At 36.8% G+C, this 27,506-nt stretch overlaps 1 protein-coding gene across 14 annotated transcripts in view; it reads right to left on the reverse strand.

The window, feature by feature from the left end:
• Window positions 1-3,619: 3,619 nt before the first annotated feature.
• Window positions 3,620-27,506, reverse strand: part of abi2.L (abl-interactor 2 L homeolog) — a 32,850-nt gene continuing 8,963 nt past the window's right edge. Inside the window, exons 2-12 of one of the 14 annotated variants that reach the window (XM_018236107.2) lie at window positions 26,425-26,592; window positions 25,025-25,201; window positions 23,973-23,990; window positions 18,288-18,385; window positions 16,688-16,837; window positions 13,321-13,442; window positions 12,538-12,723; window positions 9,061-9,219; window positions 7,131-7,217; window positions 5,148-5,321; window positions 3,620-4,834 (exon numbers count right to left, since the gene is read on the reverse strand). In XM_018236107.2, the coding sequence (XP_018091596.1) occupies window positions 4,659-4,834; window positions 5,148-5,321; window positions 7,131-7,217; window positions 9,061-9,219; window positions 12,538-12,723; window positions 13,321-13,442; window positions 16,688-16,837; window positions 18,288-18,385; window positions 23,973-23,990; window positions 25,025-25,201; window positions 26,425-26,592 (1,515 nt within the window). In that variant the 3' untranslated portion in view covers window positions 3,620-4,658. Of the gene's footprint in view, window positions 4,835-5,147; window positions 5,322-7,130; window positions 7,218-9,060; window positions 9,220-12,537; window positions 12,724-13,320; window positions 13,446-16,687; window positions 16,838-18,287; window positions 18,386-23,972; window positions 23,991-25,024; window positions 25,202-26,424; window positions 26,593-27,506 lie in introns of all 14 variants that reach the window. The other 13 variants (XM_018236106.2, XM_041577284.1, XM_041577283.1 and 10 more) reach the window with 13 other exon arrangements.

Below are 27,506 nucleotides of genomic sequence, written 5' to 3' on the forward strand. Positions count from 1 at the left end.
GTACATGGAATACACGCATAATGATCAAGATGCAGGATTTGCTCATTATATGCATTTGTTTGCCCCAACATGGCCGCTCATACCGGGAGCTCCCACCTGGTGCGGGTGGCCTAGCACTGAATTTGAAAAAAAAAAAAACTGTTGTTACCCCCAACCAGAGTGTGGGCGACATTATCCTGCATCTTTGGTTGGGGATAAGATTTTTGCCCAGCAGGTGTATATTTGTATACAGGTGTATAATTGTTTTATCATTTAACTGGTTAATTTAATGTACCATAACCTAGTTCAAATGGAGAGTATAATCAGTTTCACGCTTTGGTATGTTTTGTTTATTGTTGTAACCCCCTCAATACAATATTAAATGTAAATATGAAAGCTTCCCAGCATGCAATAAGCACTGAAGAGATGGGGGATGAGTGCAGGTCTGGCAGCTGTTGCATACTGGGCACTGGAGTGGATTCTGCAGCACAACAACTAAGCTGTGTACAGGCCTGGACTGGCAATCTGTGGGTTCTGGCTGCTGTAAGATGCCATAGACCAGTGGTCCCCAACCAATAGCCCGTGAGCAACATGTTGCTCTCCAACCCCTTGGATGTTGCTCCCAGTGGCCTCAAAGCAGGAGCTTATTTTTGAATTCCAGGCTTGGAGGCAAGTTTTGGTTGCATAAAAACCAGGTGCACTGCCAAACAGAGTCTCAGTGTAGGTTGACAATCCACATAGGGGCTACCAAATGGCCAACCACAGCCCTTATTTGGCACCCCAAGAACTATTTTCATGCTAGTGTTGCTCCTCAACTCCTTTTACTTCTGAATGTTGCTCATGGGTTCAAAAGGTTGGGGATCCCTGCCATAGACAGTCACTGTGGGCTGGTAAGAGACTTGTTGGGCCTCTGTGTAATTGAAATGCCAGGGCCTATTTTGACTCCCAGTCCAGACCTGGCTGTGTATGTGTGAAAGTCACTTCTCTTTGTTATAACATGTAAAGCTGGTCCTTTACATTGTCCCAGTACTCTCTACAATATATCTAGATTGTCAGCATAATTCTGTGTAAAATAGACATCTGGGTGCATTGGGCAAAGGACAGGAGTCAAACTGTGTAGGTCTCATGTGTGCCTACTGCTAGTGAAAATAACCTGCTGTCCTTTAAGGACCATTCATCCCTGTGCAGGTATGGGACCTGTTATTCACAATGCTTGGGGCCTGGTGCTTTTTGAATAAGGGATCCTTATGTAATTTGGATCTCCATACCTTAGATCTAAAGTCACAGTCAGGACTCATGGAACACCTTGAAAGCATTTTAAAAGATGTGGCAAATATGGAGCAGCACAAAAACCATGACATCTTTGTTTGCGTTATCATCAGCCGTGGGAGTTCCAATTCCATTTTCTGCATAGACTCCAGTTCTCCGGGATTCTCACTTGACAGAATTAAACACATTTTTACTGGGAAGTCCTGTCCACATCTGGTTGGAAAGCCAAAGCTGTTCTTTATTCAGAACTATATTGCTCAGGAAGATGCAGATCTAGATAACCTGATAGAAGCAGATGGGCCTGCGTCAGACCAAGTACTAACTTTTAGTATGATGTAGATAGTAATATTCGGAAACAATTTGCAATTAGTTTTCATTTATTATTATTTCTGGTTTGAGTTATTTAGCTTTTTTTTCAGCAGCTCTCCAGTTTGCAATTTCAGCAATTTGGTTGCTAGGGTCCAAATCAACCTAGCAACCAGTCTCAATAAGAGACTGGAATATGAACGAGGACCTGAATAGCATAAATGTAATAATTGTAAATCATTGCTGTGTGTTTTATTTAGGTTCCCTTTTCCTAATATATGATTTGTTTAAAGTTTAGGAACCATTTATTGTGACAAGTACAGGTATGGGATTGGTTATCCGGAAACCCATTATCCCAAAAGCTCTGAATTATGGAAAGTCTGTCTCCCATAGACTATTTTATTCAAATAATCCAAATATTTAAAAATTCCTTTCCTTTTTATCTGTGATAAAACAGTAACGTGTACTTGATCCAAACTAAGATATAATTAATCCTTATTGGAAGCAAAACCAGCCTATTGGGTTTATTTAATGTTTACATGATTTTCTAGTAGACAAGGTATGAAGATCCAAATTACAGAAAGATTCATTATCCAGAAAACTTCAGGTCCCAAGCATTCTGCATTACAGGTCCCATACTTGTATACGATAACAGCGGACATTACTTTTTTACATCACTACACTTTCTTTCCTTAAAAAATTGAAGTGTCATTTTTTTATGTGAATAAACCTTGTTTTTTTTTTTGGTAATTAAAATAAAACCATGCCTAATAATGATGTATAGTGTTTCAAATGCATAGATATTTTTATTGTACCTGGTCACATTCCCCGATTTCTTGAACAGCTACAGGATCTATTTGAAATAATAACATTGTTAGTTGAGATGAAGATACAAGTCCATCACAATACAGCAGAAAGGCCACTTAGCTGAAATCGAGTGCAAGATAAGCTCTCCGCTCCAGCTGTTTTGCCTCGGTGGGGGGGATAATATTCCTCCATGGCTGACGCAGAAAATCGGTTTCTTCCTGGATGAACAACTGATCTACAGAGACGAATACATTGAATAAGAACAGCAGATATTCTTGGGAGTTTATTTGCACAAAACAGAGCCGCAAACGAACGGTCTTGCAAAAATAATACAGGTATGGGACCTGTTATCCAGAATGCTTAGGACCTGAGGTTTTCCAGACTACAGATCTTTCTAGAATTTGGATCTTCATACCTACTAAAAAAAATGTTTAAATGTTAGCCCCAATAGGCTGGTTTTGCTTCCAATAAGAATTAATTATATCTTAGTTTGGATCAAGTACAAGGTACTGTTTTATTATTATAGAGAAAAAGGAAATCGTTTTTAAAAATGTTAATGATTTGATTAAAATGGAGTGTATGGAAGATGGCCTTCACACAATTCAGAATTTCCTGGATAACGTGTTTCCGGAAAACGGATCCCCCCTACCGGTCTTACTATTGTGGATCTGTTTGAATTCATGTTCCATTGGACTTTACTATAAAACTGAAACAGCAGAAAATGAAATCGTAATAAATATGCCTCTCTAGTTTCCCAAAAGGTTGCACTTGCCCCCCCTCCCCCCGAAGCAGTAGGAGGGAAAAAACTGGAGAGAACACTTTCTGTTCTAAATCAAATAGAAATAGCATAATATGACAATGATTTCTTAGTAATCATTTATATAATAATTTTACCATGAAATTGGGTGCAAAACTTGGATTTTGATGTTACGGCTTTTACAGCCCATGCCATTAATATCCCGAGAGCAGTTTATAAAAAGATCAATTTGTGCAAAGGACAGATGTCACCCTCATAGATTTATTTGCATACGGGTATAAGAATTTGGTCTGCAATCTATTGCCTATATGGACACAGAGCTCATTGGACATGTGCAATATCATGGAGGGATGGACAGATGTCTTTGGAACAATACAGGAATTGAATAGTTTATCCTTCCAAAAAAATCGAACAGGGGACTGAAATGCAAGTCACTATATATACACATATATATTTTTTTTTTTTACACTCAAGCAAGCATGCATAATTATATTCGCAAAATTCAAGAAACGAACAAAACCTTTATTGTGTAGCTTATTACTTTTTATTTTCCAAACACCAGAAATCTGGTAAAATTGAATCAACCTTTATGGCAGAGAAGGCTGCAATGCATTGTCGTAGTGTCACTACACAGGCCTGTGCAACCTACTGCTCCAACAAACACTCTTCTCTCAAAAGATGTCGCTTCCAGTTTCAGCAATGGATACGAAATAATACACAAGGTTGTCTTAATACCAAAATCATATACACTGTTTGCATTAACTATACAGCTTTACTGTAATCATGCCAATGTGTTATTCCTAAAACTGGAAAACTGCAGCTGGTTTAGGTCGCGATTGTTAAACGCGCCACATTCATCCGAATCCATTTTGTATTTAAAGAATCGCGGCGGCAACGTAAAGAAATTCCCCACGTGGTAGTGATTAAGAGAAGTAGGGAAGAATTGATGCCATTATGTGCCACAGATGAAGGATTATTGCACCTTGGCCTAGGTATAGATTCTAGATCTTTGGTGGGTGATGCAGGTGTTACACTTTATTGTGCTTATGCTGAAAAAATACATTTGTACTGAAACTCAAAATCTGCCTTAGGCTCCTCACTTGTTCAAAGGTCAATTTCATTCCTCGTACAATGTGACCGCAGAGCAGTTTACAAGACTCAAGATCCGGCAAGAACTACTTCAGCTGCATAAACGGTACAGCAAGAAACGCATATCAAATACTTGGAAATGACAGGGTACATTACCCGTAATTACATCCCTTGATCTTGGAACTTTGGGGGTAGAAAAGACAAAACAAGGATAAGCAATGCCAGGATTTTTTTTTCTTTCTTTTTTTTTTTTTCCCCAACAAAAAGAAAATTATTTCAATAAACCAGAGCTGCTGCGATGAAAGAACACTTTGTTCAAATAACTTGCACCACTAATTTGTAATCATAAAATAAAAATTTGATCTCCATTCATTCACTTGTTTGGCCCCACAAAAGGCCCATGTAAATGTGGGAAGTCAGCTGGAGAGTTTCACTGGGCCGTGTGTCATCATCATTCAGAATAGTGCATGATAGATTCCACATAGTTGCCTGGGAAAAGCCCCGTCACTCCATTCATGACTCCCTCGTACCACCCATCATCATTCTTCTTGACCACGTATATTATGGCTCCTTCCTGAAAGGATAGCTCATCCTCTTTGTCTTTCGCGTAGTCGTAAATAGCAACAACTAAAAAAAAAAAAAAAATATGAGCCCAGTATTTTGTGATTGAGTCTAGGGAGTAGCAATTCGGAAACAAATGGGAGTATGTATGGCTTAAACCTGGAATATAGCTAATACAATATTCTATTTTGCATCAATGTCATGTCTATGACACTCTAATGTGAATAATGGCCATAGCTTTTACGCCACTCTTCCAAATATGTTGCCAATACTTTGTCAGAATGTTACTCCACTATGTATTATCTAGCCAATAAGATCATTCCTTCCTTTCTGACTACATTCACTGCTGGCACAAAAGAGACACAGCTGCTTTACACACCTTTCTCTAAATAAGTCCTTGGAGCCCAAGGGGGGTCTTCTTCAGCATATGGATCACTGTATTCTACTACAGCAGCCTCTTCTTCTTCATAGTCTTCTGGAGGGGGAGGAGGGGGAGGTGATTCGTCAAAGACAGGCTCTTCTGCAGGAGGTGGTGGAGGCGGGGTTTCTGTTACTATGGGGAGGGGGGAGAAAAATCGAGATCACCTATACAGCTTTTGGTTCAATGGGCTAGCAATTTGTATTTTTATTTGCCCAAATGATCCATACTGGGCCAAATGATGAAAGAAAAAACATATTCCCCTTTATTCAAACGTTGGTCCTGTATCACTAATGCCTAATATGCACCATGTCAGGCACTTAACACTCCCTGGCTTTTCCAACCTGCTGCTTAAACTACAAAAAAAACTCATTTATAAACACGGGGCAAATTTGATCCTGGGCTGTAACCCATGACAACCAGACAATGCTCTCAATATTCAACCTGCAGCTAACTGAAAAAAACTAATCATTGATTGGTTGCTATGGGTTACTGCCCAGAAGCAAATTTGCCCAGTGTTTATAAATGAGCCCCACAATATACCGACAGGCACATAAATTAATGAAACAAGCAGCACTTTGGCAGAATGACAGCTTTCCTATTTTCTAAAAAATTAACCCCTCTTAAAGTAGAATTCAACCGTGGATTAAAAAAACCTGTACCCTCCACCCCAGGTAGACCCCCCATCCTCCTCCCCCCAGGCTAACTCCCCCCCCCCCAGGGAAATGTCCCATACCTTATACTTACCCCTCGGCGCAGATTCTTCCAGTGGAGTTGCACACATCCATCTTCCGGCTCCTCTGTAAGCTGACTGGGAGATCGGTATTTTCGGCGCATGTGCAGTTGGAGCAGTTTGCCGGGTTTTCGACAATCAAAATTGAATGAGATTGCCAATCTCCCAGTCAGCTCACCGAGGAGCCAGAAGATGGACGCGTAAAGAATCTGCGCAGAGGGGTAAGTATAAGGTATGGGGCATTTCCCAGGGGGGTAGTTAGCCTGGGGGGGAGGAGGGGGGTCTACCTGGTGTGGGGGTATGGGTTTTTTTTTCCCAAAGGTTGAATTCTCCTTTAAAGTTGGTGCACCCCAAGACTTACTTATCAGAAACAACTTGCCCTCATTGCAATGACTGAACTGCCATAAACTCTGGATAAACAGAAGTCTGCAATCCCAATCTCAGTCTTGCCCTTACCCATCAGATTCCTTTTAACTACCTCCCATAATAAAGGCAGATTCTACAAGATGTCTTACCTGTCGCCTTACCAACCTCCCTTAAAATGTAAAACATTGTGGGAGTAAGATCTAGGTGTGTTACTAGGTGAAGTGAGGTGGCTATATACTATACTGGTAATCTAATGATCTACCTTGCAAGCATCATACATGGAGTATCTTAAATAATTCTGCAGAAAAGTCAGGGAGGATCATAAAAAACAATTATTAGCAGCAATTATTAATAGGCTATATTAGTTATAACAGTCTATGTTCAATTTCTGAACAGCTGACTTAAGAGGAACTCCACCCAAAATGTTTTGTTGCATAACAGGCATGATATAATTGTACATAATTATATAATAGATTAAATCAAAACTTTCATTTGATTTACACGAAATCAAAGTGTAAGAGTGTAAATGTAATTGCTGTTTAATAGGGGTGTTGGTCTAAACCTTTCTAGTTTCTTCCCTGCTGGTTCTGACATTGTTTTAAGAGTCAGAATCAGCAGTTCAAAAAAGAAAGAAAAAATACTGTTTTCAGCTGAAATTACAAATAACCTTAAAACAGCTGACAATGATTAATTCATGTATATTGGAAAGAATTACATTTTCCTTCAGTACACAAACAATTTTTGGGTGGAGTTCCTCTTTTAAAGCACTTTAACATTTGCTCAGGCTGAAAATGTAACTCATGTGGAAATTAAACATGTGGACGAAGCTGAAAAGTTGAACTTACTGTTTTCTTGAACTCTAGCCACAAATCCCATCAAAGGCAGCTGTGGCGTTACTTGTAGAATGGAGGGAGGAGGTGGAGCATGTGACACTAAAAAGAAGTTGTTTTATTGACAATATGAATAGCTGCTCTGTATCAAAAATGCTTGGAGATAGCAACAAAGCACAGAAAACTAATCTGATGATTTCACAAAAGGGCCCTTGCACACAGGTAATTGTTTTTATTCAGAAAAGATTCCAAGATTTTGGCATGATGCAAAGCTTGTCTCAATAACAATGTCCACAAAATGGCGCATGCCAGCTTGCTGGGATTGTGAGTTCTAAGACTAAAGAAAACAAGATTTAAATAGTTTTATTATTTTAAGTTTATTTTGCTTGAACAACATAATAAAATAGGATTTGGAATTATTTCTTAAAGGAGAAGAAGGAAAGTCGTCTTGCACTTGGGGGTGCCAAATGTTAGGCACCACCAAGTGATTGTATTTACTTACCTGAAACCCTGGGCCAGTGCTCCGATCAGCAGAAAACTGCACCTGCTTGGGGTTATACCAGTGAGCACCATGGAGCAATAGTCTTCCTCTTTCTTCCAATTTCACTTGGCAGATGTATGCATAGTAGAATGAAATAGCTGACTTTTTAGTTAAAGTTCGGCTTTTCGCTCTACTGCGCATGCACAGCCACGTGAAGAAAGATAGGAGCACTGGCCTGGGGTATCAGGTAAGTAAATGCAATCACTTGGGGGTGCCTAACATTTGGCACCCCAAAGTGCAAGACAACTTTCCTTCTCCTTTAAGATGACAGGTCCCCTTTAAAGTGTTTTTGTGTGCATTGCTGGTGAGGTATAAAATGTCCACAGGTATACCTATTACAACCACTGTAAAGATATATAGTAGTAATTCCAGACACTAGGCAATTTTGTTATCAATGATTTACGTGGGTGAGGACTGGGTATTGACACTAATACATGTGATACCTTAGTATAAAAAAAAGTCTGCATTTTCTACACAGGCGGAGAAAAGTCGATGCACTCCAAATCGCTCTCTTACAAGTGCACTGACATGGTTGTCAGCCTGTGAGCATACACACAGAGCAGATTTTGTCACATAAATTAAAACTTTTGTGAATTCGTGCTTAAATTGGCTCCAAGTGTGTTCTTACAGGCTGGCACCATCAGCGAAAATGGTGTACATCACTTTTTTCCATCTGCGTAGTATGTAGAGAAAAGCTAATGAGCAGCCCTGTGTGGAACTAGCAATTAGTACCATCTAACTGAACTTTGTCAGCCCTTAATCTGTGTTACTCTGCATTTGACTACTGGAGAAAAGCCTAAACTGAAAGAAAGAGCCTTAAAATATAATTATAACTGTAGTCAACTGTGAAATAAATGTAAGTTTTCAAAGTAATTTTAAGGTCAATTCTTAGTTCCATTACTAATGTGCAATGTAGTTTAAAAAGGGTAAAGGGCATGATGATGACACTATCAGTCATTAATAAGCCCCACCTCCTAAGAATCGGAGGCTTATATTGATCAAATTCCTGCTCTAAAGGCCCTTATATTCGGGCAGACAAAAGCTGCTGACAGATTAATTCGGCGGTTTATTGCCCAGTGTATGGGGCCCTCACATGGGCTTCCACGATCGAAATCTTTACAAAAGTCGGCTAGATGTCGATCAGCAGGGCTTAGAAATCCCGTTGGGTCGAGCACTGAATCAACCAATCAATCTTACCACCTGTTTGGTGGCATATCGGGGAGAGAACCTCTCGTTTGGCGACCTTGCGGATCTCCATATTTATGACCATCTTAAGCAATCATTACAAGGAAAATTCATACAATAATGTTTTTTCTTGTATTCTCTTACACAGATGGTTGAATCCCTAACTGAATCCTGCATTTTATGCGTCTTTATTAATGATGCTTTCATAATCTCCCTTACCTGGGTTTTGGCTGTAAAAAGGCCCTCCATTTATCTGGTTCTGAAGGCTGGGCTGAGAGGTCATCGATGGAGGACGCCGATAGGGCAGAGAGCCTCCGATTGCTGGTGGATTGTGCCGAGATACTGGTCTATTCATACTGTAAAACTGTGCAGGATGCCCTAAAAGGGGAAAAATGATTACAACTGAAAAGAATATGGTGCAATGCTTAGGTATTATTTGAGGAATATTTTTTTGCATATTCATAAAAAGAATACAAAATCAGTATTTTCCTAAGAAACAGTTTGGCCATGAAGTACTAAGGTAGTTGAAAGGCTGCAGTATAGCAGCACTGTCAGCTCTAAAATAAGCTGTCAACAAAACATAAACTGGAAAAAGATTTCTATGTCCCTCACAGAAATGTCACCATCCTAGGGTTACACAGTAGAACTAGCCCTGCCACATATCTACTTGTTATTTAGGTCAAACATTGTGTTGCAGTCCTGTCTCAACCCAGCCCATCTGCAAAGAACCAATAATAAATGATGCCCCTTATTGGGCATATTTTTAAAAGTGAGCAAAATATTTCATGCCAAAAAAGTGTATTGAGTTCTGTTTTTCCCACAGAAATTGCTAATCAACGGAATAAAAAGTATATCAGTAGGACATAAATTATACCATTATTTTACACCACTAAAGATTTCTGTATATCATTGAAGTTAATGGGACAAATTAAAGGGCAAATTAGTATAAAAAGCAATAGCACTATATGCTGTTTATTACCCAGTTACTTTAAAGCGGACACCTCCTTTTTTGCCAGTAAATACATTTGAATTAAATAACTACCTCTTGATAAGCAAGTCATGATCTAAAGGCGGCATATGGCATAACTAAAATCCACTCAGGTCTTGTAGGCAATAATGGACAATATATGGTGCTGGTTTTACTAAAAAAATAATATTTTCAAAAATGGCCCCTTTATTGAAGTTTCCCATAGATCTGCTATGTCCCATGTCAGTGTTTCAAATGAGAGGTGGGCATGTCCTATCGCTCCCTTCCAGAGGCACAGTAGGAGGGGGATAGTCAATGACAGCCCTGCAGTCACACAAGCAAAAACAGACTTCAGCCTAGCTGCTGATCTGCTGCTTCATCACGAAAACTTCGTGACTTTCGGGCACATGCGCAGTAGCTCCGTACGGGCAAATGACTCCAACTGCGCATGCGCCCGAAAGTCACGAAGTTTCCGATCTTTTTTTCCGGAAACTTCGTGACTTTCTGGTAAATGGCTTGTACTGCGCATGCGCCAAAAAACACCGGCCAAAGCAGGAAAAAGAGCGCTCGGGACAAGATGTCGCCCGTGAACTAAGCAGCAGAGGACCTGCGCCGAGGGGTGAGTAACAAGTTAGCGGCATTTGCCCGGGGGGGGGCAGGTAGGCCGGGCGGGAGAGAAGGGCCTATGCATTTTTTTTCCCCGTACAGGTTGACTTCTCCTTTAAGTGCAGCAGTTTGTCAGCAATTTCATTACACAGAGTAGATAATTTTTCAAGCTGTACTTAGCAATTTTTCATCCACATTTCATGGAATATACTCATGCGACAAAGAAATACCTGATGAAGTAGCAAGGCATTGACACCTTAGTTACCTTCTAATAATTTAAACCGAGGATCAAAACAGAGGTCTGACCTGAGTCAGCACAAATATGATTAAAAAAAAGAAAAAAAGTACCCTGTTTTGACCTAATATACTATCAATTTACCACTCTTACTCCTTTATTCATATGTAATGATAATAAATTAAATTAGGGAATTTAATATTAATAAAAAAATTTCACTAGTTGATCAACCTCATTGGTGTATAAAGTACAAATGCTACTAGTGAAATCTAAATAACTAAAGTGCCGTGTATAAATATTAATTCATTACTTAAAATAGTAAATAGATTATACTAATTAGAAAGCGATGACTAGAATCAATTAAAGCACCAATTCATTAACATTTCATATATTGGCTGAAGAAATACTAATACAAAAAAACTAAAGTGCTGTGCAATAAATAATTAGAAAATTTTTATTGCTTTCAGGTTTTGGGACACATGGTTTGGAAATGGCTCCTAGTGAGTAAATCTCTATGGTTAGGGCTTCGCTTTTAACATTTTTCCGGTAGTATAGAATTCAGGGTAGTGTCCTCGAAAAGCACTGGCCAATGTTTATTCATAATTTCCAAAATTTGAAAACTATTGGTATTGTACGTGGTAATGAATCTGACGTTGTTTGTTTCTTGTGCTTTGTTTTTAATGCACAAAGAAATACCTGATGCCAAGTTGCTACTGAAAAAGACAACCTTGTTTTTGTAATTAGAATATTTTAATTCATATTTCATACGTAACATTTTTCTGATTTATAGTATTTCCAACTTTTTTTTTTTTAAATTTGAGAAGTCCTGTAGTGTAGTAGAAAGAGAGCTAGGCTAGTCTGACAACTGGTTTGAGAGGAACAACTGCATAATTCAGATAAGGGTGCAACAGCAAGGTGGCAAATCAACCATGGGATGTCATAGCTAATATCCTATTAATGAATACCATTAGCAAGCAAGTGTATATTTTCTTCTAGATTAAAAAAAACTTAGATGCAGACCATTATAATTATTCAGTAATTTACAATTATAATGATGTACTATGTAAAGTCGTCTCGCCCTCAAATACACTTTTTTTCAATGTTACCTAAATGTGTCATAGGCAGATGCCAACTGCTAACGGAAAGTTGTACATCCAGTGCTTTGTACATCATATCCACATCTGATATGATGTCATGACTGCCATGTTGTGGTCAGCCACCAAATGTTCTGGACAGGTTCGTATGAGACCGAATCTTCTGAAACCCAGTAAAAACAAACACATTTGAATGTGTATCACCAACATTTTTGTTATGTCATGCTGGAAGTTTTAAGGTTTGTTACTAGTAGCACTTATTAAATATACAGTACCTGAAGCAGCTGTTCCCTTCTTTTAGATGTCAGTAATAACAAATATACAGAGAGTAGTGCATACACAAAAAATATACTTTCCTAATCTAAGAGGTTTACCATTTGAATGTGATGTACTACCACACTCTGCAATTGCAATTTTAGGTTATGTACATCTGTAAAATATATATTCCTGTTTATTATTACGAACCCTATACCTAAATTAATATAAGTATAATTTCTCTTTCCCTAATTTGCACTGCTGACCTTACATAGTTTTACATACAGAATAAACTGGAATTACATGCAAGATTAACAATACAGATAATAAGATGGAAATATTTAAAAGGCAACATGCTTTGAAAAATAAGCAATTGACTGTGCAGTATAAAATATACAGGTTTAATTAAACAGGACGTGTAAAACATGCAAATGTGCGACTGAACATGGTACACAGGAATCTGTGCATAGAGATGTGTGTGTGCTTCACTTGAATATTTCACTTCCAGGCCCACAATGTGAGCATCTCCACACACTCACCTGTAGGAGGAGCAGAGGAAGCAGCAGGGGGAGTTGGAGAGGTGAAACCATCAGCAGGGGGTTGTGCTCCTACAGCAGCATCAGGGGTGGTTGAGGAGGGAGGGACAGTAGCAGCAGGGGGATGTGAGACAGGGGCAGAAGTGGAGGTAACAGGGATAGGAGGAGTGCCAGCTGAGCCAGCGGGGGCTACGTGGAAAGAGGAAGATGTGAAGTTAATAAGGAAATAAAGTTAGACGTATTAGAGATGCTATCAGGAACTTCACGGTTAGGTATTTAGTAAAAAAAAAAAACTAGTACTCGTCATTCGAAGCAAGCAGTGGAAGAGCTTCATGCACTGGAAAATGCCTGTCTATAAAGGGTGATGACATTTGTGTAACCGTTTGAAAAAAATACCATACCTGGACACATTCAAAAACAGATTTCAGTATTTGAAATTTGATGTAACTGCCTCCAAAAAAAATCCTATCACACATTTAGAACTTATAAAACAATTTATATACAGGTTTATTATTCTATTACCAACAGACAGAAAATCTGGGCCATAGTATGAGTGGACATCCCCACACTTACAACAGTAGTTGGAGCTGCTATACTGCTTGCATTCAAAAGTATTCTCCTAGACTCTTTATGGGTTTTATGCACAGTGTTCTAATATAGCCTACAATATGCTATCACCAGCATGGCAGCGCTAACCTACATGATGGAAAAATGTGGAAAGCAGTATTCTTTTAGATGGAATAAGAATGTTTGCAGCAGGAACACCATAATTTAAAGCAATCTTACCAGGAAAAACACTTGGAGGAGAAGGGGTGGGGACAGCAATGGGGACGCCCACACTCCCGCTTCCACTATTTTCACGGCTGCTGCTCCTGCTACTGGGATGACTGCCTCCACTACTCCCACTGCTACTACAAGAATTGAACATATAGAGTTAGGTGCTATGTGTCAATAAAATATTTAAGATTAACAGTCAATACCCTATATTTGAATCTTTGTGGATACATGTGGCAGCGATCAACATGTGCTACCTGCTCCAATCACATTACTTTGACATGAATGGGAAGCAACCTGCACAAGCAAGCACCCACGATTAGCACTTGAGTGGTAACTGCAGGGTGAAGGTGTATGTACAGTACTTCTCATTCAAGAATCCCAGGGTACGTAGGTGCATTTGTATTGCTGCAACAAGCAGGATAATCCAATGTACCACAGGAAACTAGCAGGTAATTTTGCCTTAATGAGTGGCAGGATTACAATAATAAGCCCTTTAAATTGCCACTGAGTCTGCCTGGAGCCCATACTACTGAAAACTGCACATGGAAGAAAGGAGACAGTACCTTGCAATCTCAGAACCAATTCTGATGCTAGATAGAGAGGAAGGTGTGAAAGGAAATAATATGGGAATATAAGGGTTGTCAAAAATATGAAAAACAATGACTATTTAGCAATTGTGTGAAGTTAGATTTGTCCAGATAGTTTTTTTTAGTGCAAAGTTTAAGAAGGTTTTATTAATGTTCAAAAAGGTAAAAAAAAAAAAAAAACACCTGAAAGTACAAAAAAAAGTTAGTATTGTTTAGGAAGTCACTTGGGTGAAACACCAGCTGCAAAAAAGAAAAAAAGTAATAAGAACTAGAGGATTTGATTACATTTTAGTGTTAGTGTTGCTTTATACATTCGTGGCCAAAAATATTGGCACTTTTTTCAAATAACTGACAACTAACTCTCCCTGTTAATAACATAGAACTATTTATCCCATTCAAAACTGACACCTAAATGTATTATTCTTGGAAATAATAAATGAAATGAAGCACATCTAATGCCCTGAATGAACTAGATCTCGACAAGTATTCAACAGAATCCAGTCCAGCATTTTGCCTCTGACCTGGGTGATTTTTGAAGTATGGGATCAATATGGTGCTTTTAAAATGCAGATTATATACAAATTTCATGACGCCATGCAGAGACTCATGGCACCCATTTGCAAGGGCACCAAGGCAACCCCAAAAAGCATCAGTAAACCTCCTCCATGTTTGAATCTAGGGGCAGTGTTCTTTCCTTTGAAAGCTTCATTTTGTCAATGTAAACACAGGGAGGTTATACTTTGCCAAATAGCTCTAATTTTATCTCATTTGTCCACAGGATACATTTTCCAACAGATTTGGCTTGTTTAGGTGTATTTTGGAAAACTCCAGTATGACATTCTTAAGTTTCCCTAGCAACAGTGAAATCTTGCAGGGTTTCACGCCACACAGCTCCCTTTTATTGAGTTGGTGAATGATGCATTTACAGCCTTGAGATTGTCCATTTATTCTTATCTTTTCTCCATGGTCCATGTGGTGCACATAGACACAATACAGTAGCGAGAATCTACAAATTCAAGAAGAATCACCTGCTTGAAATCCCAATATCTCTTACAATGTCTAAAAGATGCCACTAATATTGCCCAGGACATTTTAGGACTTGTGTGTGGAATAAGCTAAGAGTTAGTAATTGTTTCCAAGGTTTATGTTTTGCTTTGCTGCAAAAAAAAAAGATTATACAGGTATGGGACTTGTTATCCAGAATGCTTGGGAGCTGGGGGTTTCTGGATAACAGATCTTTCCGTCATTTGGATCTTCATACCTTAACTCTATTAGAAAATAATTTAAACATGAAAAAAACCAAATAAGCTGGTTTTGCTTAAAGTAAGGATGAATTATATCTTAGTTTTGTATCAAGTACAAGGTTTATTATTACAGAGAAATCCTTTTTTAAAAATTTGGATTATTTGATTATAATGGAGTCTATGGTAGACAGCCTTTCTGTAATTCTGATCTTTCTGGATTCCAGATAATGGATCCCATACCTGTATGTGTGAATAAAATTGCATAGTTATTTTCAGAGATCTTCTGGCAAACCTGCTCCATTATTTGAAAAAATAGTGCAAAGGTGCAAATATTTTTGGCCACAACTGTAATTTCCATGTTGCACAAGAACTGTCAAGTAAGAAACTCCCCTAAAGTACGGTAAGCTGAAAATCTGTAACCAAAAGACCATCACATCAAAAACATCTAGTGGAAGAAATTCTGGATGTTTTTTGATTATTAAAACATGCCTCTAATGTACAGGTAGCATCAATCACTGCAACTTTAAGGAAACAAGGAATTTACACAGCATTGCTACACAGCAGCTTGTTTACATGAACTATAGTAGTGTTTCTGAAGCAAACAGATCAGTTTTACCAATGCAAGGCAACAGTATGTGATATTTTCATTACTTTAAAACACCTTTACTTTTTGGTGTTATTGTTGCTTTAACATAAAGCTTTGTTTGCTAAACTGTTGTGGTTCTTCTATACGAAAATAGGTTGACTCACGTTGAAATTCGTAATTTAAAGAGGCAATGAAATGTAGTTGAGGGTGTATATTTGAGTATGTTTATATACTTTAATAATAAAAATATATGTTTATATATTGTATGTTTATGGTGGTACTGTATCAAAGAAAAGTCTGTTAAAAAAAATAAACCATCAAAGCTTAAGAAACATATGATTTACTATACATATAACAGAATATTTTCAAGGTCAAAACTACATGCTCAGGAACAGAAGACACACATAGACTAAACCCCCCAAAAAGTCAAACTTAACAATAAAACTGTTTAGGCTTAACAAACTGTCAAATATATATATAAGACAGAAATGAAAAAACTGCAAAACATTCACATTACAATTTAAATGCACAGGCAGGGGCTTGAAAAGACCTTACATGCTCTGTAGTAGTGAAGGAGTTCAGCAATAAAATGTTTGTTAAAGTTAGTTGCTTCCCTTTCCTGTTCTGAATAATTAGAGTGTAACAGGGCTGAGATGCACAGTAGTGTCAAATTCAGATGAGTCGTAAAAAATCAGACCAATATAAAAGCAACAACTCATCTACTCTCCCAAGACAGTAAATTATGGCTTAGTGATGGAATACATGGCATCTTACATGAAAGTTAAATGTAAATGCTCTATTCCTTATCGCCATATATAAGTGAAACGCAAGTATATCAGATGAGAGGTATGTGAATAGAGAACCCTAATATGAGACTCACAAGATGTATTTTTTGCTTGACAGTACCAGAATAGTGTTAGGAATCTGCCAATCAAAAATTGGCACAAATACCAAAATACCTGTATGTGCGGTTCCTCTGGTTGACTGAAGCTGTTCTAACAGGGCTCTGTTGCTGAGGGGGAGCCATGTTACGTGTGGGGCTTGGTACATAGTCATTTGGTACCACAGGGGGACGCACAGGCTCCAGTGTGCGATAGGGTGAGTGTCGCCTTCAAGAAAAAAATACATAGATAAAAAAAAAAAGCAAAAATGTGAACTTCCATTGCGACATCCCAAAACCTGAGGCGTCAGGACACCTTATTCCCAGTTGTCCCTTTGAGAAGATTTCAAATTGAATAATTACCAGCAATAGTACAGAGCTGGAATAAGGAATGCCTTCCTTTCATAAGCACTCACCTTTTCTTTAAAAACCTTTCAACCCCTTCACTGCTAAACAACTGGCAGAGCATTAGCTGCAAACTGAGGCAACATTCAAATCTGAATTCCAACAAACAAAAGTCACTTGAAGAAATTACTTGCCATAGAATTTGTATTAGAAAAATGTATGTTTTTTTTGGTGAGGGTGTTTGAACTAGTATTCTCGTTATTAGGAACTCAAATGATCTCAATTACATTTACAAATAAAATGGGAAACAGTCTTCCAGGAACTCGCTAAAAGTACTTTTTTTTTTCTTAAGTTTGGTTTCTGTTCTATCAGTTCTATCTTTATCAGTTGTATTAGTTATATTTCTTCCATTTAATTTCCTTGACCGATTGCAAAATCTAGGTACACAAACAGGTCTTATTATTACTTAAATTGCACCGAAACACACACATCGGAAATACTATGGAAAATATAAGCAGAGAAAAAGTGGCAGTTGTGCTAAAAGGGATGTTCATATGCAGCTTTGCAGTTGGAACACACACATTGGAAATCTATAGAACTGTTCTGAAACATAGGTAAAAACCCTTGCCCTTGCTTTACACAACACACAGAAAAATAGTACTAGCCATTATTTTATGATGATGTTTGAATTGTATCAAAAGAAGAGTTTGCCTAAACTTTTTACATATTATAAAATGACCTATTTTTACCAGCTTTTTAAAGTTTTTTTTTTTTCCATAGTTTTCAAATTATAGTTAACATTATACCCTAGGGTTGCTATGGTAACTAGGGCCCTAGCAACTAAAAGCTGTGGAAATTCTAAACAGGGGCGTTTAGAAGTATTACAGTACAGTATTATTACTACTAATTATATAGCAAGTACTTCCTTCAATGCTTTTTCACACAGAACAGTTATTGGGGGGAAAAAAAGAAACATCATGCACATAAAACACAACAACACTTTTATTTCAGTTTGAAACATAAATGATCTGAAAAGTTTTCAAGCCATTATGAAGAATATTACCATATTCAGTCCTATGAATTTCAGAACGCAATTGCTTTGATAATCAGAGGAATTAAAATGTGCCAAGCATTTAGGAGCCTTAGCTAAGTAGTCAAGTAAAACATTTAACAGCTAACAACCTGTAACAGTCTGTGTGTTTGGGGAAAGAGCAAGGGGGGGGGAAGAATTCTGCAGGAAACTGATTAAGATGGCAGAATAGGAATGTGGGCATTCATGCTAAATTGCATAGAGGGTCATTTAGCACCAGACACAGAGAAATTGCCTCACTTACCCAAGAGTTCCTTTGCCAGTCATTGGCGGACTTGGTGGCTTTTGGGTTGGTGGTGTGGTACGAGGCAGCCCTCCCATCTTCATGTTTTGTGTGCTAACCTAAATAACACATTGAGGAGAGGGAGCTGAAAGTATCTGCAATTAAAAGGTTTGTTCACCTTCCAAACACTTTTTTTAGTTCAATTGTTTTCAGATTGTTCTCCAGAAATAAAGACTTTTTTTCAATAACTTTCCATTTTTTCAAATTTAAGTTTAAAGGGGTTGTTCACCTTTGAGATAACTTTTAGTATGATGTAGAGAGTGATATTCTGAGACAATTTGCAATTTGTTTTCACTTTTTATTATTTGTTGTTTTTAAGTTATTTAGCTTTTTATTCAGCAGCTCTTCAATTTGCATCTTAAGCAATCTGGTAACTAGAGTCCAAATTACCCTAGCAACCATGCATTGATTTGAATAAGAGACTGGAATATGAGAGGGCCTGAATAGAAGGATCAGTAAAAAAAAGTAGCTATAGCAATACATTTGTAGCCTTAAAGAGCATTTGTCTTTTAGAAGGGAGTCAGTGACACCCATTTGAAAGCTGCAAAGAGTCAGAAGGAAAAGGCAAAACTATAAAAAATAAATAATGAAAACCAATTGGAAAGTTGCTTAGACTTGGCCGTTCTATAATATAATAGAAGTTACCTTAAAGGGGTTGTTCACCTTCCAAACACTTTTTTTCAGTTCAGTTGTTTTCAGATTGTTCGCCAGAAATAAGACTTTTTTCAATTACTTTCCATTATTTATTTTTTTACTGTTTTTCCAAAATCCAAGTTTAAAATTTAATGTCCCTGTCCCTGGTGTTTCAGTCTGGCAGCTCAGTAATTCAGGTGCAGATTCTGAACGGTTACAAGTTTGCAACATTTAGTTGATACATCTCAGCAGCATCTCTGGAGTATTAGCAACTATTGTATCAATTCTAACAGCTGCCTGTAATGAAACCCAGAGATTCTGCTCAGCAGGGACAAAGATAAGAAATGTATCCATTAGGGTAAGGCCACACTGGGCGATTTGGGGAGATTTAGTCGCCTGGCGACTAATCGCCTCGTCTTTGCGGCGACCAATCTCCCCAAATGCCTTACCTCTGTCTTGCGTCGGCTAAAATGGTTGACGACCCCCCCCGCCAGAGATGATTTAGAAGGTGAAAAATTAATCTTTACACTTCAATATTAGAAAAACGGTCACAAATAAAAAGTAGAAATGAATTGGAAAAAGTCGTTATTTCTGGTGAAAACAACTTGTTGTTTGAAGGTGAACAACCCCTTAAAAGGTGAACCACCCCTTTAACGTTCCTGACTGTGATGTTTGAGTCTGGCAGCTCAGTAATTCAGGTGCAGACTCTAAACTGTTACAATTTTGCAACATTTAGTTAATACATTTCTCAGCAGCATCTCTGGAGTATTAGCAACTATTGTATCAATTCTAACAGTTGCCTTTAATGAAACTCAGGGATTCTAGTATTTAGTATCAACTAAATGTATCAATTTAGAACAGCTTACATGGACCCCCCCACACCCCCCCCCCTGCGGTTTTAGAAAGTTAAAAACCAAAGGTTACACTTTTGATGCATTCACACTATCTAACCTTGCATTCTTCCTTACTTTTGCCTTTATTGACAAACTTAATTTAATGTGCTCAAAATAAAAATGATATTGGCACCCTGCTTTCATTAAAAATATATTTAAAGTGGAGTCCTATTGGCAAGGGGTAGTTTATGCAGTATTGCATTCCTAAGTAATTACAGCCTGCATTTTTAGTATACCTCCTGTAGTGCCTTCTAGTGACATGCCAATATTTTTTGAGGTGTGTGTGTGTCTGTAATGTAGACTTTTGGCATAGTGATTCTTGCATTTGTATAATTGCCTGAATGAATATCTAGTTAAATATCACTGCTGCATGAAATACATAATTATAACATATGTGCATGATTCTATAATGGACTAAAGTGATGGGCAACAGCAGCTGTAAAATCTACATTAAAATGAAACCATAGTTTACAAAGGTTTACATTTTCTATATCTCAGTTTATCTTATGTGCTTTATGCATGTTATCCCAATCACTTAAATCTCATGAATACAAACTTATATGTGACATTACGGACAAATTTATCAAGGGTCGAATTTCGAAAACACTTCGAAATTCGAATTCAAAAAGAGCAACCGAAATTATGTCAAAGTTGGGTTTTTTTGGACAATTAAGTCCGTTTTCGATCGAATAGGTCCAAATTGAGCTGAATTCCAATTGTACAAATCGAAGGAATAGTGCATTCGATCAAATTCGATTCAAAGTTTTTCCCAAAGAAAATTTCGATTTTTCAAAGTCCACCAATTGACTCCAAATAGGTTCTAGGAGGTCCCCCATAGGCTAATGCAGCAATTCGGCAGGTTTTTGATGGCGAATGGTCGAAGTTGAATTTTTAAAGAGACCGTACATGATAAATTTTGAAATTAAAATTTTTTTATTTTTTTCAAATTCGAATCGAATTTGGACTATTCCCTAGTCGAAGTTTGAATTTTTTTCATTCGAAAATTCACCTCGACCTTTGATAAATCTGCCCCTACATGTTTTAGGGGAGGATTATTAAGGTTTGAGTTGTGTTTTCCACCAAATTTGAGTTTTTGAGTTGATTTTTTTTGTCAAATTTCACATTTTTCAGGTTTTTTATAACTCAAATTTTTCAATATTTATTATACCCCGACCCTGGAAATAGCTCAAATCCGAAAATACACCATCTAAAGGTCCCTTGAAACATTTGAAGATGTAAATAGCATCCATGATGTTCAGGGTTTTTTTTCCTGTGGTTTCCGCTTTAAAACTCGAGTGATTCAAGTTTTTTTTCCAGCGGAAAACTCGATCAGTTTGAGTTTTCGGGTTGTTAACTCCAAACTCGCTGATGAGTTTTTACCATTTTTTTTTTTTAATTAAAACTCTTATGTTGGGCATACATACAAATACAATTAAAATGGATAGCCACAACATGATAAATGTTGTTATTCTATATGCAGTGTCAGGAGAAGAATTCCAAAAATTTTGCTTCAAAACCTCCCTGTTCCCTTTAAAGGGAATGTACCATCTACACGTATGCTTTATGGAAATGTTTTCACAGGTAAAATCAGAGCAATAAGTAAAATTTCCCTTAGCATCAAATGATGAAATACTGATAAATGGGAGGCTTTGTACCCACCCAAAACATCAAGCACATGTCAAAGTTACTGATCTAAGTGGGTTGTTTGACAACTTGCAACCCCATTCGGAAATATCAGCAATCAAAATGCCACGAGTATCAAAGCTCTAAATGTAAAATAAAATAGACATATGTAATATTTTAAATACTAGACAGTTATGAATCAAAAACAAATGTGCAGTACTAAAACAAAAAGAAGACTTGTTTTTATTAACCATGGTATTGTTCTGTGCCGTTTTAAAACTATGTATTGTGTATTATTCAGTGTATAAAAAATTTAATTATAATACATGCATTTTCATAAAATCTGCCTAAAACCTAAGTGAAATGGTACAAAAATAAAAGTACACATAAAAGCAATTAATCTTCAAACAATGCCTGGTTCCTACAGCGACTATTCCCTTTGTTCTGTGGCTCTGCTCTTTTGTTGAGCTTTAGATTAGCAAACCAGAGGTAAGCAGAATCACAGGGTTATCATGCATCTGCTGCTCCAGCAAAACTTCTCATGCACTGTAATGAAGAGCAAGCAGAAACAAAATCCACACCCCGGAATGGTAAAGTGGCAAAACATAACAACTCATGGAAATTGGAATTCATATTGCATACATTATATTTTATATAATAGCATATTATTACAAGTAGTTCTAAAACCCCTTGGATTCTGTACCAGCTAATGAATCTGACAGGAGTAAGGAAATACACTCTATTCATTATCCTACATTACCTGTTCACTACTGCCAGTTTCTTATTGTACATTTATAGAACACATGCATTAAATATGGCCAAATACTAAAATAAAGGTGCAATATAGATAAGATGGAGACACTAGAAAGATTCCTGGATGAGTGCATTTTATTCCAAATAAGAGCACAGGTCTAAGAAAGAATTAGTTTGTGGTTTAATTTAGTCATGGGGTGCCTACCATATTAGCCTACCCAGTGCATTATCCATTTCCTCGTATTTAAAGGGGCTGTTCCAATCCAAACACTTTCTACAGTTCACTTGTTTTCAGATTTTTCACCAGAAATAAAAATACTTTTTCAATTGCTCTTCATTTTTTATTTCTTTCTGTTTTTACGGAATTGAAGTTTGAATTTTAACATTCCAGGATTTTGGTCTGGCAGCTCAGAGATCCAGCTGCAGACTCTGAACGGTTACAATTTGCTCAGCAGCATCTGTGGAATATCCACAACTATCAGTTATGACAGCTGTGGTGGTTCACCTTTAAGTTCACTTTTAGTATGTTATAGAATGGCTCATTCTAAGCAACGTTTTAATTGGTCTTCATGAATTCTTTTTCATAGTTTTTAAAATATTTGCCTTCTTCTTTTGACTCTTTACAGCTTGCAAATGGGGGTCACTGACCCCATCTAAACAACATATGCCCTGTAAGGCAACAAATGTATTGTTACAGCTACTTTTTATTACTAATATTTCTATGTAGGCCTTTCCCATTTATATTCCAGTCTCTTGTTCAAATCAATGCATGGTTGCTATGGTAAATTGACCCCTAGCAACTAGACTGTTGAAATTTCAAACTGGGCAGCTGCTGAATAAAAATATCAATAACTCAAAACAAGATAATAAAAAATGAAAGCCAATTGCACTTTGCCTCAGAATATCACCCTCTGTATCATATTGAATGTTAATTTAAAGGTAAACAACTACTTTAAATTTTGCCTAGAATAAATTATAATGACTTGTAGTCACCCGCTTTTTAGATGCCACATTTTTACATGAACTAACCAGCTTTTAGAATGCCTAATTTTTACAAGAGATCTTGTGGTAAAAACTTGTATGCCCCATATGTTTTAGTTTAAAAATAGGCAGGATGAAAGAAGATTTGCCTTTATGGGTCAGATTACAAATCAAAAGTATTTATGAGCAAAGATGTACCAAACCTAGGAGTCCAGTCGTGATTGAGCAGTATATCAGCACTATACAGGATCAGGATTTGAATAAATTTCAGACTCAGATCACTTAAAGACCCAATATAGTGTTATTTCAAACTTCTACACAATTTTATATGACCAGTTTTTGTTCACAGATGATGCAATTTTTGTATTTTCTTAAATCTAAATATGCAAACTAGGATTTGGCAAAATAGTTTATGAAAGATTCAGTTGAATCCAAAAATTATATGTTTGGCGCAGTCCTAATTATGGGGCCAGACACTGTGGCAATACATCGCAGAAGGCTTGCTAATACATATGTATAACCACAATCAGAAATGAATTTAATGTCATGTGAAAATGAGATAAGTCAGATTCGTAACTGGATTGCAGTAACAAGAGGAAGAGGCATGTGGATCTCCATTTAGGATACCCTTTCCCATTTATGATTATGTTATTTGCATTAACAAAAACAAGAAACATTTATAAGTAATAAGGTGCCTTCAACAGTCACCATGTACAATATTCTCTCTATACGGATTATGTCATTGATCCCTAAAAATTCTTACCTTGAATCTAAGCAACCACTTAATGCACAAATGAAGCAAATGAAAGAAGATTGGAAGGTTAGTTGGAGAGAACAGAAACAAGTTACACTTTTGGTACACACACAGCACAATTGAAAGTGTTAAAGGCAAAATGTATTATGGACTGCACAAGAAGTTATAAAAATGGCACTACCCCCAACAAAACCACTACCCTTAAATAATATTCACTAATACAGGTATGGGACCAGTTATCCAGAATGCTTCTGGATAAAGGATCTTTCCATAATTTGGATCATACCATTAGCCTACTAGGAGATCATTTAAACATTAATTAAAGCCAATAGACTGGCTTTGCTTCCAATAAGGATTAATTGTATCTTAGTTTGGATCAAGTACCAGCTACTGTTTTATTATCATAGAGAAAAGGGCAATCATTTTTTAAAAATTATTTGAATAAAATGGAATCTACAGGAGACTCTCTTTCCGTAATTCTGAGCTTTCTGGATAATGGATCCTGTACTGAAAGTAGTATTTGTTCTTGTCCATTTCTAACCTCTGCACTGCTAATTTGGCTTGAAACTATTTAAATAAATCTGAGAGAATGTGGGAATCGGACTCTTAACTGGGAGGGAGCTGGCTTCTGCTATATTGTTTCAACAGTCAGAACAAGCAGTGCAGAAAATTATAAAAACACAGCTTTATTTTCAAAACACTGAAAATCTTAAATCAGTGTATACTGGAAAGTTGCTTTAAAAACTATGCAAAAACTATTTTGGGTTATTTTTCTATATTTCCAATAAGCAACCAAAGTTATTATAAATCTAAGTGAACCTCTGTGTACAGAGCAAAAAATTCATAAGCTACACTTCCCCCTGTTTAAGGGATTTAAATCATATACACAACCCAAATAGAAACGGTGTATGTCTCGTGCAGTCATAGGATGTGTTAAATTCTCTAGGTAAAGCAAACTTTTTTATCCCTTAATTACAACCCATTATGTATAATATACAAGGAACACATACAAACAGGAATATATTTAAATACATAATCAAATTTTTACAAGCATGTGCTACCTTCACTCCATGTCCGGTGTCATCGAGAATTGTGTAGTCAATAGGTTTACGAATATAACGGACTGGTCGCTCCAGGTTTGAAGGAGCAATTATTTTGTGCGTTCTAGAGGTGTTTTTGTTGGTTGTCAAAATTCCAATTTCTCTTCTAGCAACTTTTTCTTTATGAATGTCCACGGTCTGAAAATCACAAACAATGTGACAAATTAAACAGCATTATTATATATGGCCTCAAGTTGTGAAAGATACACTTCATGTTTACCACATACTCCTTTATCCTCATATAGGCATAGTGATAAGAAAGGTCTATTCCTCCTTAGCATTTCGTTTAAAGGGGAACTATCATGAAAATTGTATATGAATTTTATTGCATGGCAATAAGAAACTTAGTAAATATAATCAATTACAAATTCTAGAATATTTTTAATAATTTACTCTTCACTATACCCCTTTCTTAGCAATATCGCTCTTTATAAAGTAGTCAGAAGTCTGATTTTGATTTTGTTTCTTCTGCCACATAAACACCAGTGGAAAAAAAAACTGATTGAAACCCCTTCAAACATGGAATAATATAGTCAGCTTTATATAAAAAATGCAACACATGCCGTAGGCCTAACTTGATTTTAGGAATGGTGCAGAATTTTTAACATACTATAGTTAGAAAGTTTCTTATTTCCAGAAGCTTACATTTAATTTAGATTCCCCTTTTAATTACATGAAAAATAAAAGGGAATCTCCTTGTCATTTATAGGCATACAGAAGTATAATTTTAAATCTTTTACTAGAGATGTGTTTGGTACCAAGACAAAACAAATTTGGATTTTTTTAGGGCTTATGCTCAGCATACTTTTTGCATACTGTTTTAATTAAAAATATGTATGTGTTTTGTTATTATTCCACTAAACCAAGAGTCACTACTTCCTCTTCATAATAGAAATGAGAAGTACACCGAGAATCCTTCTGATTAATGATCTGCTCTTTAGCTCAAAGCCTTACAGGCTGTAGCTGGGGAGTAGGAAGGGGTTTATTTATGCAGAGAGCTTTTATCAAGAGAAAGGAAGAATATGACTCATTTCCAAAATGTGCCCTGTTTAGCACAAGCCCTATTCAATGAACCAATGTTGAGCGTGTATACTGCTCCTTTATAAAAGTCGTTTCACTATCAGAATTCCTATGGTTCTTCTAAGCAGCTGTAGGAATGGGTAGTTACAGTAATTAAATAACCACTCCAAAGATGAGCTCTCTCGAAATTGAACTACTCTTTTTTCAAGGCTTGACCAATTGTATGCTTTTTGTCAGCTCTTTTAGCAATGAGGCTTGCTTGTTTACATGGCAATATGTGACATATCAAACTTGATAACATTCCAAATGGGCAAAATTACAATATTCTGGTCATTCCTTACCTGTGAAATATGATTGATGGATGACTCCATTCGCCTAAGCTGAGAAGCTTGTATATCCAGCATCTGAAGGACATTGTTGGCTAAAGTGTTGATCAGATAAGCCACACTAGCTAAAGACTGAGTCGTATAGGCTTTGGTTTCTTCTAGGGCTCTTTGCTTGTCTGAAGACTAAGCACATATGAAGACAATTTTATTTTAAGTTCCATTACTGAGAGCATATCAATTTTACATTAAAAATAATATATTTTATACAATGTATTTATATTTAGTAGATTCATTTTTTTAATACTTAATTACGTTTTTAAAATGCATTGTTTTAATTTCCTTTATGCAACAACAAAGCCAATTTCCTAAAGCCAAAAATAAACTTGAATATTGCCAACAAAAAATCCTGTAAGACATTTGCTAAGAGGCATGTTGTAGCATCTGTTGCATTTAGCTGCCATTCGGAAATAGACCAGGAACACAACTCATTAGTGTAAGTATGTAATTACTCTATAGCAAATACTTGGAAGTCTATTGTGCAAGTATGTATGTATGTTATGTATGTATGTATGTACATATGTTTATATGTATGTATGTAAGTATATTAAGTAAAGAAGACAAACTCAAAAATCTGCTATCTGGCTAGTGGCTAAAATCCCTTATTTTCTATCCTGTGTATGATAATGGTTTTTAACAATTCAGTAAAGCACCATTTCAATCCTTAACTCGTCCTCCCTCTTCTATGCCTGTCCTCTTTTTTTCCCGGCTGGCCTGAATGTGTGGAACAATAAAACGACAAGCATTCTATGTACAGCCCACAGCCCAATCGGTCAAATACCACACCTGGTTGGCCTTTTTTTTTGCATTTACCCTTAACTTCTAATAAAACTGGCTACCCCACTATCTTCATGCCCTTTCCATTTACCTTTACTTATAGTCAGCTATATGTAACAGCTACTAATTTAACCATTCTACATAGATGTAAGGCAATAATAGCTGTACAGAATTGCACAAGGCAAAGCTCACACACACACAAAAACATTGCATATCTATTTGCACTTTTTTAGTTTAATGGGCAAAGGATAAAATTTAAGCAA

The sequence above is a fragment of the Xenopus laevis genome, chromosome 9_10L (assembly GCF_017654675.1).
Source record: "Xenopus laevis strain J_2021 chromosome 9_10L, Xenopus_laevis_v10.1, whole genome shotgun sequence".
NCBI lineage: Eukaryota > Metazoa > Chordata > Amphibia > Anura > Pipidae > Xenopus > Xenopus laevis.